An 18,750-nucleotide genomic window follows, 5' to 3' on the forward strand; every position below is an offset into this window, starting at 1 on the left:
TAACCAGCCTTAAAGTTGTCCTTAACTGCTGCTTTAAATATTCCTGTGGTGAAGTAGAAACCTGCACCCAGCATCTCCCTTCAGGAGGGAGAGAAGTGGGTGGGAGCCCCATCCACTCTGTGCTGCCTCCCGAGGCCAGGCTGCCCTGCGTGCTTAACTGAGTTGGGGCCCGTGGGAAGTGGACCCCGTGGTCACCCAGGAAGGAGGAGCCACAGAACTCCCCGCGTGGCCTTGGCCACCGTGAGCTCTATCTTCCTGCGCGCCAGTCTGAGAATGCCTAGGTTTCAAGGATGCTGAGGAAAGTACGGTATAAGCTATTGTGTTGTTAGGCATTTTAGTTTTTCTTTTTTTAACTTTTCATTTATTTGTTCCTGAATTTCCCTTGTCCTGTTGCAGGACGTGTGACTCCCGTGTCTCCGTTATTGGGGGGACGAGGGAAGGGCATCTTAGCTTCGTAGAGTTTTCAGCGTGTCTGTCGATGCTTGTTTTAGATACATCTCCTTGCCTCGCTCTCTTTACATGAAACATTTGCTGGAGTGAACATCTGTGTCCACCAGAGTGCGGGTAAATAATAACACCGTGCAACTATGACTAGTTTGCTGCTGACATAGATCCGAAATGTCACCTTTTACTTAAATATCCAGCAAACATTTTTAAAACTCCAGATGGCTCCTTAAGGTATATTACCATATCTTTCAAAACTGCACTCAGGCAGGAAAATGATTTTGGGGTGTTTATAACTTTAACCATGGGGATTCAAAGAGGAATTTTCCAACATATGAATCAGGGATTTAACTGGTACGTAGTGAACCCTGGAAGAATGGATGTTTCACCCCCCTTTTCCAGGCCTTTTTAATCATGCAAAATCACGAGTCAGGGGCCTAGCAACGAAATCCTTTTTGTATCTGAGTTTAAAAGGTTTTTAAGAGTTGAACTTACTGCTCTTTATAGCGAACTATGTGGGTGCCAAATAAATGTAAGGGCAAGCTCATTGTCTTTATTATGGCTGTAAAGAGGGATTTACTGCCTGGGATGATCCCATTCCTGCAGTGACGTCACCCGCTCACGTAAGGATTGCAGTATCTAAGCTGACGACCACAGACTTTGTGAGCACAGATGCTGGGGGGCTTTACACGCGGAAGTGCTATGTGTGCGGACTTCCCGGCGCTCAGAGATGGTCGCGGTTTCATCGCGCGGTATGACGTGGCTGTGATTGTGTATTTGTGTCACTTGTTTATTCCTTGAGCAAATGTCTCCTGGGTGTCTGCTGAGTCCTGGGCAGGCCATTAGAAACTCGGAAACCAAAATCAATCAGACACGTCTCCTGCCCTCCTGACGATGAAGATGTGATGCAGGAGAAAGAAACCAACAATTAGAATAGGGTACCACATCTGTTGTCATAGCAACGGGCCTGGGTGTGTGGGTGCAGGGCCCGAGCAGGCTCACCAGGGGGGTTCCTTCCCGGCCCGGGGATAGCTAATCAGAGGCCTGAGTTGTCTAGGAGAGACTTGGGGTGAAGGGGGCATTCTTGGCAGAAGGAACATCGGAAGTAAAGGTGCTAACATGTTGCCGCTCTGGGGTTCCTTCTCTCCGGCCACGTTTGTAATTTATTAAGTTTTCCGTCTGTTCATCTGGTGGAATTCTGTGTCTCCGAAATACATGTCAAAGGCTAGATTTCAGGTAATTAGTTTGAATCTACTGCCACCAGAATCACAGGCTTCTGTGTTTCCCTCGCAGACACGCACGTGCCTGTGGGGGCACAGACACAATTAAGCCGCCGGACGCACTGGTGTCACTAACCCTCCCTCCCCTTGGGCGCTGTGCTGCCTCCTCCTTTTAAGTTAAAGGGCTTAAACTGCAGAATTCCTTAAAGTGATTTCGGCTCTAACGTGCTATTATTTCGGGGTTAAAAAGACAAAGCCGAAAAGGAGCGAGAACACGGGTTGAATTAAGTGGAAGAGTTGAACGCCGGCTTTTATCTCCGTGGGTCTTCGGACGCAGCCACGTTGAGGACGCCTTGCTTCCAAAAAGCAACTCTGGTTTTCTTTAAAAAAAAAAAAAACTCCTCTAAACCGAAAGCTGAGTGAATTGTGTCTCTAGTACAGCTCTTACGTTCACAGAAGACCTTCTCTGTAACTGTGTACGCTCGCTTTCTTCCCCGCAGCTCCTGAGGAAGAGGCACATAGGGAATGACATCGTGACCATCATCTTCCAGGAGCCCGGGGCACTTCCTTTCACTCCAAAGAGCGTCCGGTCCCATTTTCAGCACGTCTTCGTCATCGTCAAGGCGCACAATCCGTGCACCGACAACGTGTGCTACAGGTGAGTCAGCAGCCCCCGGCACCTCACGCTCCCAGAGCTGCTTCAACAGGACGTCTCTTCCCGAAATAGCTTTGTTTTCCAATGATTATTTCTAACCCCACAATCATCCTTTTCCTCCACCCCCTCCCTCAGGTACTTTTTGTAAGAAATGATGACCTTCTTCCCATTTTGAAAGAGCGAAATTCCCAGCAGTTCACAATTGTAGGTCACACGTGTCCTCACTTTTGAAGACGTCATCCAGCCCCTGCCAGAACCGCTGCTTAATGGGCAGCAGCCTCGGAGGCAGGTGAGGCCACTCAGGCCCTCCCAGGTCTTCCCCGAAAGGAGTGTATGCATCATGGTGGTGAGATGTTTCTTCTCAGCCAAGATCTTAGAAACACACAGGACCCTAGAGCTGCCAATTTGAAGCATGTGCAGATTTGATCTGAGATGCATAGGGTGGCAGCCTGTACCATGTACTGTAGCGTGCATGTCCATTCAGATCCCCGAGTTAATAATTTGGGACAAAAGCAGATGTCTCTCTCTGCTCACTACAGAGCTCTCCAGCGAGAGCCGTCTTGAACATATTTTGATACAAAGTTTGCCCTGATGCCTTGGCTGAAGTGCATGCAAGCTGTAGTCAGACAGCAGCTGAGATCCACAGAGCTAAGTGCAAAAAGTAACCCCGCAAGGTGCTAAGTGGGGTTTGCCCTCTTCAGCATCCTGTGGGTAGAACACTTCCAGGAATCTGCGCCCATCGCTGGAGGAGAAAACCACACATGGCACAGGCAATCACTGGAGTTTAGGATGGTGGCCAGCGTGGGGACAGCAGGGTCCAGAGGGCAGAGAGGTCACTCGAGCTGTTGATCTGTCCAGAGGAGAGGCAGCAGGTGCGGCTAGCCTAACCACAGTCCAGACAGGGAGCTCAGAGACAACTCTCCAGGAGTTAATAATCCCTACCCGATCTAGAGCGTTCATCCTAAGGATGCAAGGAAGGGAAAGACTGGTCCAGTATGACGTCAGCCCCTAAGCCACTTGGACCTCTGCTAGGACCTTGGAAGACATGAGTCCTGTCCCCCATGTCCTCCCCAATTTAGTGCCTTAACTACCATACGTGAGTGCACTCGGTCGCCTGTCCCAAAGTGAGGCAGTCCTTCCCTCCCCTTTCACACCAGCTAAGGCCCCACCCAGACCGTCTTACATCCAGTAGCTTGTTTCCCCGGAAGCAGTGAACTCTGCTGGAGAGTATGCAGGTCACAGTGAAGCTGAGAGGCCCCGGGGACTGCCACCTTTTTAGTCGAACCAGCCACATCCCAGAAAAGGAATTCATGCCTAACAGAACCAGTTGGACTGAAAGTTCTCCTTCCTCAAGTCACCTCTTTCCGGATTTTCTACAGTGGCAAAAACAAAGCATCAATTTTTTCCTCTGTTTATCCCAACACTGAAGATACCCACCTGGGCAGGTGTGGGGTTGGTTCACATTCTTGGTACAGAGGCTACTCGGTAACTAGGGAGGAGACACCGGGGGACTCGTTCACTCACTCACTCTAGTCCTTCATTTGTTCATTCATTCGTTTACTCTTATTCCAAAAAGGATGTGAGACAACCAAAGCTGATGTCTGATATAGGCGAGGTGGTTGGTTTTGCCATGTTGAGATGCTTGGTATTTGTCACGATACATTTGATCCTTTCAGTCCCTGGAATCTCTTAAAACTACATCCATCAAGTCTTCATTTAGTTGTTCAAAATGTGATCAATCAAGTGAGCATTTCCTTAAAAAAGAAAAAAAATGACGCTCAAAAATATTGGCCCCGTAAGTGTGATCACTGTGTCCAGGGCCAGTGAGGCTGCAGCAGCCAGTGGGGCCAACCTTGCTCCTGTCGGGAGTGTCACTCTGTCAGCGGGGACCAGCCACAGCGTTAGAGCATCAGCCTGGCTTCGGACCCATTAGCCCCTATCTTAGCTCACACGGCCATGACACGTACCACAGACCTGGTCATTTAAGGAACAGACATTTGTCTCTCGCAGTTCTGGAGCCTGGAGTCCAAGATCCAGCTGTTTGCAGGTTGGGTTTTTCCTGAGTTCTCTCTCTCTCTTTCTGGCTTGCAGACGGTCGCCTTCCTGCCGTGTCCTTACATGGTCCCTCCTCTGTGTGTGTGCGTCCTTGGTGTCTCTCTGTGTCCAGGCTTCCTCGTGTAAACACACCAGTGGGATTGGATTAGGGGCCACTCTCATGACCTCATTTTGACTTCATCATCCCTTTCAAGTTCTTATCTACAAACACAGTCACATTCCTGGGTACTGGGGTTTAGGGCTTCAACCTACAAACTTCAAGTGGCCACAACTGAGCCCATAAAACCTCCCGTCTACTAAGTTTGAAAAATTTTGCCTAAAAACAAACAAACAAAAACCCTCTGGTATCCAGAAATTAGGTTAACAAGAAGCTACCAAATGGATGACTTCAATTAAACACACGGGAATATGTCACCTTTCTGAAGGTGACCATCACAGTGTCACAGTTCATCTTGTGTCTCCTTTTCCTTCCTCAGTGTTGGCGTTTCCAGATCAAAAGATGTGCCCCCGTTTGGTCCACCAATTCCCAAAGGCGTTACTTTTCCAAAGTCAGCGGTATTTCGGGACTTCCTCTTAGCCAAAGTCATCAATGCAGAGAATGCAGCCCACAAATCTGAAAAGTTTCGAGCCATGGCCACGCGAACGAGGCAGGAGTACTTGAAAGATCTGGCGGAGAACTTTGTCACCACCGCCACCGTGGATACCTCTGTGAAGTTCAGCTTCATCACCCTGGGGGCCAAGAAAAAGGAGAAGGTCAAGCCCAGGAAGGATGCCCACCTGTTCAGCATCGGAGCGATCATGTGGCACGTCATAGCGCGGGACTTCGGCCAGTCCGCCGACATCGAATGTCTCCTTGGGATTTCCAATGAGTTCGTAATGTTGATCGAGAAGGATTCCAAGAATGTGGTCTTTAACTGCTCCTGCAGGGATGTCATCGGATGGACATCTGGATTAATGAGTATCAAAGTGTTTTACGAACGAGGAGAATGCATCCTCCTGTCCTCGGTGGATAACTGTGCGGAAGACATGCGGGAGGTTGTTCAGCGGTTGGGAGTAAGTATCCGTTTCATTTTTCCCGTCATCCTTAAGTCTTCAATCCCAGATTCACGATCACTTCCACTGTGGAAATTCCTTGCTGGTGATGGCACCTAGGGAATGAATGACTTTCTTATGGATAGAATTGGGTTTTATTTTTAATGTTTTTATTTTCTAAAAATTTTTATTGAAGTGTAGTTGATACGCACTGTTAGTTTCAGGTGTACAGCAAAGTGATTCAGTTATACATGTAGATACATATATATGTTCTTTTCCATTATGGGTTATTACAAGAAATTGAATATCGTTCCCTGTCCTATATACGTAGGTCCTTGTTGTTTATCTATTTTATGTCTAGTAATGTGTGTCTGTTAATCCCCAACCCCTAATTTATCCCTCCCCTCCCCTTTCCCCTATGGTAACCATAGTTTGTTTTCTGTGTCTGGGAGTCTGAACTTGGGTATTAAATGCTGTGTCCTTTTGAGCTGTTGCAGAATCCATGAATGGTGGAGAAGCACCTGTTACAAATTGCCTGGAAAGGAAGAGGGAAGGCATTTTTCAGAAGGGAACATCAGGACATATTTTTATAGGGTTTAAAGGAACGACAAGAGAATTGACTCAATATTACGTCTGTCTGCAGAGAGTGACATGACGGTCCCTTCCTAGAGGGAAATTAATAGGCACAGAGTCACTGCTGACCATACGAACAGTCAGACTAAGTCCTCTTTGCAGCCTCCATTCTGTGCATGTTTATACAGTAGGTATTTTTGTTTAGTCTGCCAGATTAAATATATTATTCATCTTGTAGCTGCAGTTTCTTACAGAGGTTTTATAGAATTACCTATTAAGTTAGAAAGACCAAAAAAAAAAAAAAGTCATAAGAGAGATGGTTATTTTCAGTACAGATAGCAGTTGTATTTCTACTTCATGTTTTAACAAAGGAAGATATAGACATTAGTCTGAGTATATACAATAGAATTATAAGAATAAATCAAACGTAAGAGCAAAACGTGCTTTGGCAAAAGAATTTTTCATGTGTAAATCTTCCCCCAACGGACTGTATCTTTCGTTAATTAGAAAAGATTTAGTCAATTAAAATCATGAAAAAAGGAGAAATTATACCCATTCCCTGCCCGCTTCCCTCCCACCAAATATAAATCTTCTGTCACTCCAGACCTCACGGAGGAGACAGTGCGGTCATGTCGGTGTCAGCCAGCCTTGGAGAAATAACGTCATTATTTGCAGACACTGTTTGCAAGAAGAGCCTTCAGCGTATTCAGCAGGATCGTAGGGTGTATGTTCACAAACCTGCATGTGATGATTAAATACATGATTCGTTTGTGTATCTGGAGAATTGAGTTTTCCGTGTGAGTCTCAAGACACATTGTGCTTTCAGTAATGTTGCAAATACTTTTCTTTAAGGAGATTCACTGAGTCATCATGATCTGTGCTCCTGAAACTCCAACTCCAGTGAATGCCCCTTCACCAGCCACCAAAATGCACATCTCAGGGGGAGGGTGTAGCTCAAGTGGTACTGCGCATGCTTAGCATGCACGCGGTCCTGGGTTCAGTCCCCGGTACTTTCCTCTGAGAATAAATAAGTAAGTAAACCTAATTACCTCCCCCACCAAAAAAAAGAAAGAAAGAAAAGAAAAGAGAAAAAAATGCACATCTCATAGGTTCTTACACATTCACTGTCCTGTGGGTTCCATTCTACCGTTTTCTTAGAAAAGTGACTGTATTGCTCATGTGACTAAGGTGCCCGATGTCTGGAATTTACTTTATTTTTTAATTAAAAAAAAAAGGTTTTTTTTGCAGAGGGTTAGGTAATTAGATTTATTTATTTATTTATTTGATTTTTCAGTGGAGGTGCTGGGGATTGAACCCAGGACCTCAGGCATGCTAGGCATGCACTCTGCCACTGAGCTATACCCTTCCCCCTTGGAGTTTATTCAAGGAAAGATACTCTGGGTCTTGGAGGACTTGCAACAGGAGATATTTAGGAACAAACCAATCCAAAGACGTTGAGGGGCTAGAACGTAAGGTTGGTACTGGGTGGTAGCAACAGAAATGGAGAGGAAGGGGATGCTTGAGTCATCGTAAAGATACTGGGACTGGATGCTACTTGCAGATGGTAAACGCTGAGCCGTTTATAGTGGTGGACAGTCAAGTCACAGCTGTCTGTGATGCAAGTAAAGACACATGTAGGGAATGAGAGCTCACGCCTAAATGGGCAGGCGGGGCCGGTCGCTCTCAGAAGAACCCAGGCTTGGTTGAAGGCCCTGCTCTCGCCGTCTTGAAATTCTGATTTTTTTAATAGAAGTATAGTTAATTCACAATGTTGTGTTAGTTTCTAGTGTACAGCATAGTGATTCAGGCATACAGTTATATGTGCATATTCTTTTTCGTCGTCTTTTTCATTATAGGTTATTACAAGGTACTGAATATAGTTCCCTGTGCTGTGCAGTAGGTCCTTGTTGCTTATCTCTTTTATATATAGTAGTTATTATCTGCAAAACCCAAACTCCTAATTTATCCCTCCCCCCACCCTGAAATTCTAAATAAATTTTGACCTAGAGGCCCTGCATTTCTGTTTTACACCAGACCCTGCAAATTATGTATCCAGTCTCGGGTACCTGGAGAGGAGGGAACCATATTCATGTGATGGTTGTGTCCATGCAATGACGTGAGCAGCTCCAAGTAAATGGAGAGCATGATCCTTCAGCCTTTGCACATGTTAAGCAAGGAACAATGGGGAGGGTTTAGCTCAGTGGTAGAGGGCATGCCTAGCATGCACAAGATCCTGGGTTCAATCCCCAGTCCCTCCATTTAAATAAATAGATAAATAAATAAATCTAATCACCCCCCCACCCCCAAAAAAAAAAAGAAGCAAGGGAAAGGATAAAGAAATCCTGAAAAGCCGAAAGCAGAGGATGTGGCAGTTCGTTGGAAAATATAAGGGGAGGAGACAGAACAGACTCAGAGGAAGCTGGACCGTTCACTCTTCAACCTGATGTACAAATGTTAAATTTCAACTGAAAGTCACATTAATGTCTGAAAGAAGGCAGGGCACGTGTCGTACGTGCAGTCTTTGGTAGGAGAGCTTAGTTGAAACAAAGCTGATAACGAAGGGAAGGGAAGATCAGTTCAGGTTGTGTGTGTTGCCAGAGTACTTTTTCAGCAGTTTTAAATGAGTTCAGTTCATAATTGGGGAAGCTTCGATTTTTCAGAACTTCACCTCTAAGACCAGCAGTCCCTTTCCCCATTTTTCTAAGCCCCGGACTCTCTCGTGTGTCTGCGAGAAACTGATTGGCAATGTGTGCACCGCGGCAGTAACCATGGAAACCCCAGCCACGTGGGTGATACACCAAACCTGCCCCGGTCCCACAGCTGTACTTACAGTCATAGGTCTTATTAAGTAGGAACCCGTGTATTCCGAGCATGTTTCATGGAAACGGAGCGTTTATTAAACTGAAACTTTATGCATTAGCTTTGTGCTTTGCAGGGTGCGGGTTTGATACCTCCTGGCTTTAAATTTCCCACAAATGAGTGATGCCTGGTTATCCAGTGATATTCAGGGAGCCCATGTCTTTCTTTCAGTGCACGTCAGCTAGTCTCAGTAAGCACTTTTGAGGGTGGTGCTAACTAATGATCGGGGGTTTAGTTCACCGAGTGGGGTGCTTGCCTTCAGGAGTGAGATGCTGCCTGCTGCCCTTGTCCACAGATGCCAAGGACACTGGCTGGCCGACTGGCACGTGTTTGATCTGACTGGTCCTTACACCCAGGCAAGCCAGGGCAGCCAGTATCCAGGGAAGAGGTCCTGGAAGATAGAGCAGGCTGTCCCCAGGGCCGGGGCACAGGGAGTGCTTACAGTTACCCTAACATTCTGACCTCCCACTGCTGCCCACGCAGGGAGCTGGTCCCTCACGGTGAGCTTGGAAGTGCTTTGGGCCATTCTTTAAGTTGAATCAAATTGTCTAATAGGTTTCATTGCTCGATGGGTAAGAGTCTGCGTTTTGTCAGTTGCTGCAGTCCATCTGGAGCAATGGAATTTCCATGTGTAAGAGCCAAGTCAGTTGGCATAGAAAGGAGAGGAGGGATTATCAGAGCTTGTCCTAAGCCCGTGGGCTCTGGGTCAGTGGCTTCTAAGAAAAAGCAGGACACCTGTTACCAGGTTTGCCTTTGAAGACTGAAACCATCCTTTTCCTTTTATTTTCTTTGCACCTGATGCCACGGCAAATTGTGGTGAAGTCTGGGTTGAAATGTGTCACTGTCATGTCACTGGGCGGCCCCGGGGGGCAGGGCTGTGATCCTGGGGGAGGGGTGAGCACAGTGGCCAGGGTGCCCCCCACAGCAGCACCTCTGACCGCCTCCTCCCTCCTCAGATCGTGACCCGAGGCTGCGAGACCGTGGAAATGACCCTGAGGAGGAATGGGCTGGGCCAGCTTGGCTTCCACGTGAACTTCGAAGGAATTGTTGCAGATGTGGAACCTTTTGGTTTTGCATGGAAGGCCGGCCTTCGCCAGGGGAGCCGCCTCGTGGAGATCTGCAAAGTGGCTGTGGCCACGCTGACCCACGAGCAGATGATCGACCTTCTCCGGACGTCCGTGACCGTGAAGGTGGTCATCATCCAGCCCCACGACGACGGCTCACCCCGGAGGTAAGCTCGGGAGGCTCCCACCACGGCTCGCCCCTTGGTGGCCACTGTCTCAGGTGCTGGTCTGCCTGCTCCTGCCAGGGCTGCAGAAAATGTGGTCAAAGGCATCTTCAACCAGAGGTGTCTGGACGTGAACTGTTAGTGCAACTTAACAGAGCTTTGAAGACGTCATTAGTGTGTAACTGATGATAAACTGTCATTTCCTAAGCAATTTGCTGGGACGTGGAAGTCACTGATTAGCGGGTTAAGAGAACAGTACCCATGTGTGTGCAGGATTATTGGGGCATCAGATACACTCTGTTTGGTGACCACTCCCTTCTGGTCCAGCTGGTCCAGGGCATCCTCATGAGCTGTTGCGAGTAACATGGGGAAAGAGGTGCCTGGACTTAGAAAGCTCAGAGGTGGGTAGATGGCGGGGAGGGGCAAGGATAGACTGGAAAGTGTCGCCCGTTCCATTGTTAATAGACAGTAATGATGTTCAACATCAAGAAAATACCAGGGGTCAGGTGGGGAGGGCATAGCTCAGTGGTGGAACGCGTGCTTAGCATGCGTGAGGTCCTGGGTTCAATCCCCAGTCCCTCCAGTAAATAAATAAACAATAAAAATAAATAAATAAATCTACTTAACCTCTCCCCCCCCCCAAAAAAAACACCAAAAAAATAAAATAAAAGGAAAAGAAGTTATTAAAAGAAAAGGAAAGGAAACATTAGGCCAAAAGGAGAGAGAACGCTAAGAACAAGCCATTCACCTTGTACGGCAGTGTCGGGAGTGCCAACTGAACAGCACTCCCTCTGCCCACATCTCAGATGAAGCGCCTACCAGCTGCCCGAGAGCTCTGGCTTGGGAGGAGGGGTAGAGTTTGCTTGGAATCCAGGCATTAGACGTGTGATCATGGGCAGGCCCCCTGCTCTTTCTACGCCTCGTTGAATATTCTGCAAGGTGGGGGTTGCAGTACTGCCTACCTCATACCGCTTTATCAAGATGAAATAAGATGGTGTATGTAAAACACGTAGCACCCTCTGCCAGAACCATCACCCCACTCATTTTAGTTAAAAAAAAATAATAAAGTAGAACTTTCAGATACTGATTTGAATTTGGGGCTCTATGGGAAATTCACACTCAGAGATAGCAAGATTACGGTGCCCACGTTCTGACCTTCTTTCTGCAGTCACTGAGCTCATTCGTTCTCCTCTCTGCATCTCCTAAACCTGTCCGATGGCACTTCCTCCATCGACGTGTTCTGTATCTGTGCCGTCCAAAACAGGAGCCACCAGCCGCGTGTGACTCGCACACACTTGAAATGTGATGAGTGACGCTGAGGAAATGGATATTTCCTTGTAAGGAATGAATGAAGATGTCATCAGCCCCAAGCCGGCTAGTAGCTGCCATATTGGGTGGATCAGCTCTAAACCATGACATTTTTCTTAGAAGACAAACCAGCGACACACCACCTTCCTCTTTGGTTAACGTGTGCGATTTTGCCACAGTGTATTTCTGTTGGTTACCTTTCCATTTGCTCCCGGCTTGACTTTCTATGGTCTTGTTTCCTAATAACGATTTGCCCAATTAGGTTTTTTGCCCAAGAGGTTTACAAAATAAAGGTCAACGAGCTGATATTCCTCTTGAGAGTAGCAGTCGCATGTCCCGGAAATATAAGCCATCTTTTGTTGCCATGCTGGATTCTGTCCCGTTAAATCCATTTGCTCCTCAGGAGTCCCATAAATCACCCAGTGGTATGAGGAGGAAGAAATCAGAGACCAAAACTGTTTTATTAAAAATGCAACTTGGAAGTAGCAGAAAGGAAATCGTTCAGCCCTTGAAGCTGAAGTATTTGGAAATGAAAGTCTTTTAAAATAAAATTTAAGCCAGCTATTAGAAGTTTTTCCCATATGGGAAGATTTCTGTCTTCATTTGCTAGAGTTACAGATTTGTAAATTTCATGGTGGGAGTCGAGGCTTTTCATCTGTCTTAGAGGTTGGTTACTTCTATAGATTTAGACAAAACCGGTACCATGTTCTCCCTTTGGGTTCAAAAACAGCATTTCTCTTTTATTTTTAGTTTCAGTCTGCTGTTGCTCAGTAAGACTTTTTTTAAGCATTCAGGAGATCTGGTTAATAAAAATGTTAAAGTTATCATTATATTTGGTATTTAAAACATATGATTTAGAAAAATAGACTTTCCTAAGAAATGCTGAATTGGTTTTCAGCTCAAGTAGATAAACAAACAAAAAGTATTATTTCAAAGTTCCACCTATTGTTTTTTGATCCAAGGACATGTTATCTGCTTTGGTCTACACAACACACTAATTCTTTGTTTTAAAGCAAATTCTCTTACTGAAGCTATTCAACATATTTGGAGATTTTGCCTGTATTTCCTCAGAATCTCATCACTAATACCATTCCCTGAAAAGATCCGGAATTTTCTCCTGGTTAATCTGGAATAACTGTCTCCTGGAATTTAACCTTAGCCAGAATGAGAATTAGCTATTTGCCCAGTAGTAACATTCCAAAATTGGCATGCCTACCCACGACCTTTCTGTAATCCACAAAGGTCCTGAGCCTGTCATTTCAGAGTCTTCCAATTCAGTCTTCCAATTTTCTGTGACTTTGAATTTGTAAATTTGCAAATCTGTATTTTTGCTCATTTTGGATTCGTGTTACGCCTGTGGCTCTCTGGGCGGCCTGATAAAAGTACTGGCTGTTGTCAGACAGCCTCGCGTAACAGGAAGTCATCCTTGCAGGGACAGTCCCTTACCTTAGTCTGCGATGTTAAGTATGAAACGTCATTTTCCATTTCATTCACGCTGTAGGCAAATTTAGCCTTCTGCATTATTAGATTCGTTTTTAAAGAAACTGTAGGGGAGGATGTCTAAGAGGAAATGAGTAGCTCTCCACTCATGTTGAAAATTAAAGCACACACCTTCTCAGCAAAGTACCACGACTCCGACAGCAAAATATACAAAGGCGACTCTCAAGGTAAAACTGCAGGTTTGATTTGTGCCCTGGGAAATTACCCCATCATTCACAAACTGGCTCTTAACTGCCTGTCATGGAGGGGGCCAAAAGAATCCATTGATTTAAATGGACGTGTGTGTGTAATTTTTTTCTTCAAAGTTGTCTTTAATGTAAGAGTCATAAAGAATGGCCAGTGAATGAATTGCCAGGTATTCTCAGTCTTCATGACATGGTGAAGAATAGAGCAAAGAATGCATGGATCTTTTTTGCCATTCATCAGTTTCGAGTTTTGTCCTGCAGGAGATCAAGGAGAAAGCATTGTCGTCGGAGCCCGTCTGCACCTGTCCGCAATGGGGGAGGCCTGTAGTGAGAACAGACTCACTCCTGGTTGTCCACAGGTCGGGGGGTGTTGGCTTATGACTCAGAAGCTGCTGGAGTAAACGCAGTCTTTCGCTGAGAGAGTATTTATGTCGAATCAAAAGGCACCCCGCGTTTTGAAGTCCCATTCTCTGGCCTCGGGGTGGTGATAATTCAGCCATCCCACAGCTTGAAAGGAAGGCAGGGCCATTTTTTATTTTCCTCGTGGAGTTCCAGAGAACGTCACACCAGGGAGGTTCCCTTTGGGAATGCTTATTAAGTGATCACGTGCTGGGATTGGGTCCAGGAATGGATTTCTGTAGACTGGGGATGAGTAGCAAGAAGCAGTGAGGGAATAGCACTCTTCAGATGGAAATGAGGTTTGAAAGGGAGCGAGGCTATTTCCCAAGCCAGATGGTCTCTGCGGCAAAGATGGAGAAGCGTTTAGAGGAGGCTTCATTAAGCATTCCTTGGTTTCGTGCAAGGCGTGGTGTGGCCTCAGTCCCTAGCCTTCAAAGGTCACTGACATCCTATCAATGTCATTTTTAAAGCACATCAACTTACAAGGCTAATATAAAGGAAATAACAGCTCATCAGAATTATGCACGAGTTGTTGTACAGTGTGAGTGATTTCGGAAATGCGTCCAATAAAAATGGAAATGAAATTCCTTACTGTGGTGCATCTGTCTTGTGTGATTTCTCATACTTTGTTGACACACTCTCCTAGACATACTGTTCTATGTAATGCAAAACAGTGGAAACGATCTCATGTCGTCATGAATCTAAATTGTTGTTCTCTGACCATCCTGTAAAATGGAAGCGATACATTCTTGCCTTCTGTCTTGCTGCCTGTTGCCTGACCGTCCCTGAAGTATGCAGAGGGGGACATGGGAATAGAAACAGGAAGGAAAACTCAGTTTTGTCAGATTAGCAGTTGGTGGATGGATGGATGAATGGATGGATCGACAGATAGATGAATAGTGAGTTGAAATCTGGGTTTAAAGTGAGGCTTTAGATTAGGATTCCAATTTATTTGTATGGAAAGGAAAATTAGTTATATTTGGTATTGTCTCATGGGACCTCCGGTAATGAATTTTTATGTGAACTGTGAAGAAAATACAAAAGTCAGGGTTCTCAGAGTAACCTGACTCCTTTTTGTCTGTGTGGCATTCTGAATGCAGTCCTTCGCAGTTGTATTTTTGCTATTTTAAATTTTATTATATTTTTTGCTTTTTTTTTGGTGGGGAAAGTAATTTTTATTTTTATTTTTATTTAATGGAGGTGTTGGAGATTGAACTCAGGACCTTGTGCACGCTAAGCGTGCACTCTACCACTGAGCTCTACCCTTCCCCCCATTTTTGCTATTTAAAAATGGGTTTCTCAAACTAGACCTACAGCTTATTACTTAAAAATAAGCATCCCGTCGCTAAAAACACTCTCACCCACTCCAGTGAATAATCTGCACCTTAGTGCCTACGACCCTTTTTTTTGGCCACTTGAAATGTGATACATTGACACAGTGACTGAAATACGAAAGGGAATGGTGAAGCCAGAGTTCTCTGTTAGTTAGGCAGATAGCTGTCTCATGATGGACAGGTTACACCGGGCTGTGATGATAGCCAACCAGTGGGTACTCTGTTTCACGGAAACATGTTCATCAAAGATCAGACATGAGGCGGATGAGAAATAGCTCAGGGGTAGAGCGCATGCTTAACATGCACAGGGCCCTGGGTTCAATCCCCAGTACCTCCATTAACATTACTAAATAAATAAATAAACCTAATTACCTCCCCCCACCAAAAAAAGCAACAGCAACAGAAAAAATCAGGCATCAAGTTAGCTCTTGAGAATCTTCTGTTCAACTGTGATGTACATAACACAATAGAATGTTATTCCTCAGCAAGCTTCCTAAGGGAAAAGAAAGAAAACGAAGTGGTTGGCTGCATGAAGAACTTTCCCTGCCCTGTTTGAGGTCTCATGCTCTGTTAGTTTAGTGGTCCCTGCATCTGGTCAGAAGGAGAGCAGGGAAGCTGATGAATTATTCAGCACCAGACAGCCTCACCTCCTGTGTCATATGACGCCTTTCAACCTTTTCGATCCAGGACCTTTATTCAAAGGGCTTGCTCAAGTGAGTTTATGGTCTGGGTGTGTCTTGCTATCTGCAGTCGAGATGTCTCTCCTCTTCTGTCTGTAAATTAAGGAAATCGGTAGAAAAGTTAATTACTATTTCATTTCATGCCTATTTCATGTATGAGGCTGCCCTAACCTTCACAGGAAGTTATCCTCAGTGGTTATCTCCCTGTTGGGAGCTTTTGATTTTTTCTACAACAGAAAGAAAGAGTTGGTGATTCAAGTGAATGAGCATCAATTACCCCTGTCACCTTGTTGGATAATTTGGAAAGAGTCTTTTAGCCATTAGCAGTCTATTAGCATAACAGACGTTAAAACGATTAAAATATCGGTGATTACTTCAATCCCTAGGGCTGTAAAACGGCTCTTTTACAAAGTGCATAATATGAAAGAAGCAGGTAGTTCGTTCATTTGAGGGGAATCTATCTGCCTATGCTTCCAAAGATTCTTTTAGCTCCTGTTGGAAACTGTGACATGATTGGGCCACATCAGCTGTTCTTTGGTACTTTTCTAAGGTCCCGGCCAAGGGTTTTGGAAAGAATACAGAGCTAGGATTCAGAAAACTGCCGCTTGGCTGGGCTCAAGCAGACTTGGTCCTGATGGTCAGGGTGAACCTGTCCCCGATAAGCAGCCTCACCTTTCCAACTTCTCTGAGTCTTCTTCTGAAAATCGTTGGAGGTTTCCTTTGTATTGCCTCCAACATTTTTGTGAAATTGAAATGATGTCCTATCTGTTGAAACCTGTCAAGTGCTGTACCAGGTAAGTGTGAATTAGAAGTAAAGGATAGCATTGCAGTACATCAGAAGGCTTTTCATTAGATTAGTGGGTTCAGTTAAAGTTTCGCTGTGATGCAGCCAAGCCAAGTAAAACCAATAGGCAATTTGAGAGCAAATACGAGTTATAATTACATGATTAAGCAGTGGCTGAAGGTCCTGCTAATTTGTTCCTTTTTTTTTTTTTTTTTTTTTTTTTGGTAAGAATACATCTCATTCCTTTAAACTTTCTCAGTTTTAGGTTTTCTGGGGTTTTTTTGTTTGTCTGTTTGTTTTGGTTTAGTTTTTGTTTTTGATTTGTTTTGACTACTCTTCAACAGTCTTTGTCCCTATTCATTATCCCTAGGGCTTTTCCCCCTTTAAAGTAGCACAAAGTCGTGGGTCCCACTTTGATATAAGATGAAAGAATAAAATAAGAAGATAATGGCATATTGTTTATAGGTAAATGGACACAGGAAATTTCACAGCTCTGATTGTCTGCAGTTATGATTGTTACTGTTAAACCTTACAGTTCCAGAGTTCTATAAATATGTATTATCTAGAAAGAGCTTTCATGAAAATACATAGGTCTTTTGCTGTTTTATTTTGGTTTCCTCTCTTTTATAGAAGCGAAAAGATTTATTTAAGTAATGTTATCAGTTTGTAACTAGTTTCTTTGAAGCTGTCACTTCGGGAAGCTTATATACTTTGTAGAATTTAATCCGACACAGGCTACGCTGTTACTCTTCCACTTGCAGGAGGAGATACTTGGGTCCAAAGAGATGATCCCATTTCTGAACTACCCATCGGCAGGTCTGGGTCTAGACCCCAGAGTCAGCGCTTCTCCCTTCAGTGGAGAGCAGTGTGATTGCCATAGAGGAGTCGTGCTGGGAGTGAGTAGAGGAAACTCTGCCACTTGGCTGGGTTCAAACAGCCTTGGTCCTGATGGTCAGGCAGCTGAGGTTAAAGTGCTTCTTTAGAACTGAGTCCACAGCCCAGCCAGCAGCGAATTCTACTTTCAAGTGCCCGTTTATTGATGGTGAGTGGAGGGTCTTTCCAGGAAGCTGGAGGCATCACTTGAAAGGCATGGGGCCGTGTGTGGATGCCATCTCGGCGACCTTGCTGGGTGTCCCTGAAGTCATGGGCCCACAGATGCAGAGCTCGCCCAGAAGCCGGGAAGGGGCAGCAGTTGGAGACTAGACATCTACTGGTGGGAGACCCTGCTTTAGGCAGCAGGGAAGAATGCTGATGAGTGTGGATGTAAGTTAATGAGTGTCCCTTGTGCAGAAATAAGCCACCCCAGGGAGTCCGCCGTGCCGGGTGGGTTTGTATTATTTGTCAGAATAAAGCAGTAAAACACAAGATCCTCTGAGGACTCCAATTAATGGAATGCCTTGTGATTGTGACCATATTGTGGTGTCACTTTTTTTCTTTTTTTTAAATTTTAAAAAAAGGTTTTTTTTTTAAATTTTGGGGAGGTAATTAGGTATTCATTATTTTTTAATATATTCTTTTATTTTGGGGGTGGTAATTAGATTTTACTTATTTTATTTTTAGAGGAGGTACTGGAGACTGAATCCAGGACCCTGTGTATGCTAAGCATGCGCTCTACCACTTGAACTATACCCTCCCTCTCATGATTTATTTTTAATGGAGGTGCTGGGAATTGAACCCAGGACCTGGTGCACAATAGACATGCCCTCTACCCCTGAGCTATGCACCACCCCTCCTCGTAGTGTCATGTTTCCACCTAGCGCATTTTTAACCCTTCTTGGTCTACAGAATGTTTTGCCTTCCAGGATATACAAATGAGAAAGATCAGACATGGCAAAGTTACTGGCTAGACAGGCAGTGGTGAAAATTGTATTTATTTTGAACCCTGAAGCTGGATGTGTATTGCTCTCTACCTGGAGTGTCCATTAGAAGCATCAGATGACATGTTCATTTGTCACTGAGCGAAGAGGGAGTCAGTATGCCCACCTGTAAGGGATCCTCCATCTAATGTCTTTATATATATATTTGGTTTTATTTATTTTTTGTTTTTTGGGGGGAGGAGGTAATTTTATTTATTTATTTATTTATTTATTTATTTATTTATTTATTTATTTATTTATTTATTTATTTTAGAGGAGGGACTAGGGATTGAACCCAGGACCTCAGCATGCTAAGCATGTGCTCTACCACTGAGCTGTACCTCCCCCCACCACCTCATCCAGTGTCTTGAGTGCCTCCTTTTGGCAACTACATCGTGAAAACAATCCCAGAAGCTAGAAATGCAGGTCATATCCACTGGCTCAGTTTGGTCTGTTTAATGGAGACCAAGCACATGTGTCAGTGAGGTCTGAATTTCTGCACTAAGGCAGGAAAGCAAAAGACGGAAGTCTTCAAAAATGTTGCAGTTACACACAAGACGAGCAGCTCACTTTTTGTGGCATGTCTTCGTGTGCTAGGTCTTTTTCGCATTCAGTTTGGGTTTGATTGGCTTTTACTT

At 44.9% G+C, this 18,750-nt stretch overlaps 1 protein-coding gene across 4 annotated transcripts in view; it reads left to right on the forward strand.

Moving 5' to 3' along the window:
• The window catches only part of SIPA1L2 (signal induced proliferation associated 1 like 2), a 194,053-nt gene that overhangs the window by 135,841 nt on the left and 39,462 nt on the right, over nucleotides 1–18,750 (forward strand). For all 4 annotated transcript variants that reach the window (XM_074373151.1, XM_074373155.1, XM_074373152.1 and 1 more), the window contains exons 7-9: nucleotides 2,165–2,322; nucleotides 4,851–5,427; nucleotides 9,795–10,069. In XM_074373151.1, the coding sequence (XP_074229252.1) occupies nucleotides 2,165–2,322; nucleotides 4,851–5,427; nucleotides 9,795–10,069 (1,010 nt within the window). The remainder of the gene's footprint in view (nucleotides 1–2,164; nucleotides 2,323–4,850; nucleotides 5,428–9,794; nucleotides 10,070–18,750) is intronic.

This window comes from Camelus bactrianus, chromosome 11, assembly GCF_048773025.1.
Source record: "Camelus bactrianus isolate YW-2024 breed Bactrian camel chromosome 11, ASM4877302v1, whole genome shotgun sequence".
In the NCBI taxonomy this organism is placed as follows: domain Eukaryota; kingdom Metazoa; phylum Chordata; class Mammalia; order Artiodactyla; family Camelidae; genus Camelus; species Camelus bactrianus.